Source organism: Aptenodytes forsteri, unplaced genomic scaffold (genome assembly GCF_000699145.1).
Source record: "Aptenodytes forsteri isolate BGI_AS27 unplaced genomic scaffold, ASM69914v1 Scaffold285, whole genome shotgun sequence".
NCBI lineage: Eukaryota > Metazoa > Chordata > Aves > Sphenisciformes > Spheniscidae > Aptenodytes > Aptenodytes forsteri.
The window spans coordinates 326,712-329,390 of NW_008794453.1; the positions used below are offsets into that span (position 1 = coordinate 326,712).

Here is a 2,679-nt window from a genome sequence, read left to right on the forward strand (position 1 = left end):
AGAGAAATAGGAGAAATACACCTGTTAAAAAAAGCATACTTTCAGTGCATGCATTTTGAGGGGCTGGATGAAATTCTCAAACACCCAATAAAGGAATTCAATGTTCTGCAGTGTACCCGAGAGCAGGTGCTGGTCACCTGAAAGACATCAACCTTGAGCCATGCAACTCAAAGGGAAACCATTCAGGCTCCTGAGGAAAGGGATCACGCGTGCCAAAGGGCCGCCGGCCTGAGGCCGTCACAGAATTTCAAGGACTCGAAAAATGAGTTGACACCAGTCCGCTAGGAAGTATGTGGTTTTCCATTTGAACTACTGAGTGCTTTAAATCTGGTCTTTTAGGTTTGTAACTCTATCGAGGATGAGCTATTGAACTTGCTTTAAAATACATGAAATGAAAAAAGGACACGAATCAAAATTAAGAAGACGGGAGTTTGTTCTTCCCCTCCCACCCCCAGTTTTTGTTTTTCCTCTTTTTTTTTTTTCTTTTTTTTTTTTTTTTTTAAACGAAGCAGGCCTAGCCTCCCTGCTATCCCCACTGAGAGGGGATTCTCAAAATATCCTATTCACGCTACCGGCTAACCAACCTTTCTGGCTTCTAACTTTATAGAAAAATGTAGTAACAGAAAAACGGGCAAGGAAAGTCACCTACAAACAAAGATCTAATTTAAAATAATGACAGGGCTGGCTAAGGCTGTATCCCATAGCACCTGGCACACGCTGGAGGGGCTGTGTGGAGGAGTAGGCAGGGTTGGGTACAGAGAACATGAGGGCCTTAGGACGCCCCACGGACAATGATCATGACCAGATAGTCGTCCTCTGATTTGGCCAGCGCCTTGGCCGTGGAGTCCAGGAATTGCTGGGAGAAATCGCAGGGCGGAAAGGCGTGCAGGACCCCGCTGTTCTCCTTGTCTTTGTTACCCCCCACAGGGAGGCTGATCACCCCAGCAGCCTGCTTTTGCTTTAGATAGGACACCAGATTCCTGAGTGGCCTCTGGGTGGAGGTGGTGGCAGCCTCGGCAGCTCCAGCTGCGGAGCGGTTGTCTGATGCGCCGGGCACGGCCAAAAGGATGGCGTAGCCGTTGGGACCCGCCACTTTGATGCGACGATTGACCTCATCCAGCTTGGGCTGGTCCAGGCGAAGACGTTGGGTGATCTTGAGCTGAGCTACTTTCCCCCCAGTCGCTCCCTCCACGAGGAGACTGCTGGCAACACCGAGGTCCCCCTGAAGCAGGTGCATATTGGACGGGAAGTTGCTGTTCTTCAGCAGAAGCATCCCCTGCCAAGCCAAGCACAGCTTGGGGGCTCCCCCGGCCTGCGACGCTCCGTCCTGCTGCTGCTTCTGAGGAGGAGGTTTGAGGCGGGAGCCTCCGCCGCCTCCTTCCGTAGCGCGCTCATCCTTTTTGGCCGGACTTTTGCACTCCTGGGCGACGGCTGCCGCAGAAGCGCGATGCTTCCGCTCCCGTTCGGCGGAATTCTTGCGGTCACGCTTTTCGTTCTGACCCCGCTCCAGGCTGCCCCTGCGCGATTCCCGGACAGGCGAGGGCCGCTCCAACAGGAGCAAGCGGGAGGACGAGCGCTCAGGGTCACTACTGTAACGCTCCCTCCCTCCAAGGAGCTCGGGGCTGCGGTCCGGTGGAGAGGTTGTGGCTAAACAGTGACGCTTCCGGGAGGAAGAAGAGCGCTCGCTGTCTGGAGAGCGGTCCAAGTGCCGGCCTCCATCCTCCGCCAGTCTCCGTTTCCTAGGCTGATCCCTACTACTACTGCCCAATTCCCTCTCCCCTCGGTCCCGTTCCAAGGACCAACCATCCCGGCGGCGCTCTAGGCTTTCCAGTGGGTCATAGGCAGCTGCCCGATTACTCCTATCCCGTACAGGGGGCGGGGGTGGCACCCACTCTGTCTCAGGATAAAGGTCTCTGTCGCGGTCTCTATAGAGTAACGGTGGCGTCCTGTCCCGGGCCCCCCGAAGAGGATCGGGTGGGGCTCCCCGGTGAGCCCCAAAAGCAGCCGCCTCCGCCACGAGCTCGTAATGAGCAGGGGGCGGCAAGGGCAGAGGCTGCAGGTAGGGCTGCTGGTACCGATGCTCAGTGTCAGCAAAATCTACGCGGAGCCGGCGATCTGGCCCACCCAAAGGAAAACCACGCATGTGGGTGCACGCTGCCTGCGCCGCGTCCAAGCTCTCATACTGGATATAGGCCCACGAATCACCTTTGCGGTAATCGATAGTGCGAATGGTGCCAAACCGATCAAACTCCCTGGCCAGGGCAGCGAGGGGCACCCAGGGCCCAAGGCCACCCACCCAGAGCCTGGTAGTCGGCGTGGCTTTACCATACCCAATCTTGATGGGGTTGCGCAGAAGCACCTTTCCTGACATGGCCAACTTGGCCCGGTGCGCCATGTCCAGATTTTCAAATTTAAGAAAACCATACGTGCTGGTCTGCCCGCGCCCCGGCCTTTTGATGTCCACCTCGGTGATGACCCCAAAACGGTCAAAAGCTCGACGTAAATCTGACTCGCTCACGGTGATGTCCAGGTTGCCCAGGAACAACGTGCGGTTGGCTCTCTGGTCATCCTCGGGGCTGATCTCCTCCTCGCCGGCGGCTCCGGCACCCCCTCCTCCTCCACGAAAGCCCCCAGCCGCCGCCACACCGGCCACCCGCTCCAGCCCGCAGGCCGGCCGCA

General features: G+C 57.0%; 1 protein-coding gene across 1 annotated transcript; it reads right to left on the bottom strand.

The window, feature by feature from the left end:
- Nucleotides 1–496: 496 nt before the first annotated feature.
- RBM15 (RNA binding motif protein 15) lies at nucleotides 497–2,674 on the bottom strand (the record flags this gene model as incomplete). The annotated part of the gene is made up of 1 exon (XM_019474941.1): nucleotides 497–2,674. A coding segment is annotated over one exon (1,902 nt), but the record flags the coding sequence as incomplete, so codon positions are not given.
- Nucleotides 2,675–2,679: the final 5 nt, after the last annotated feature.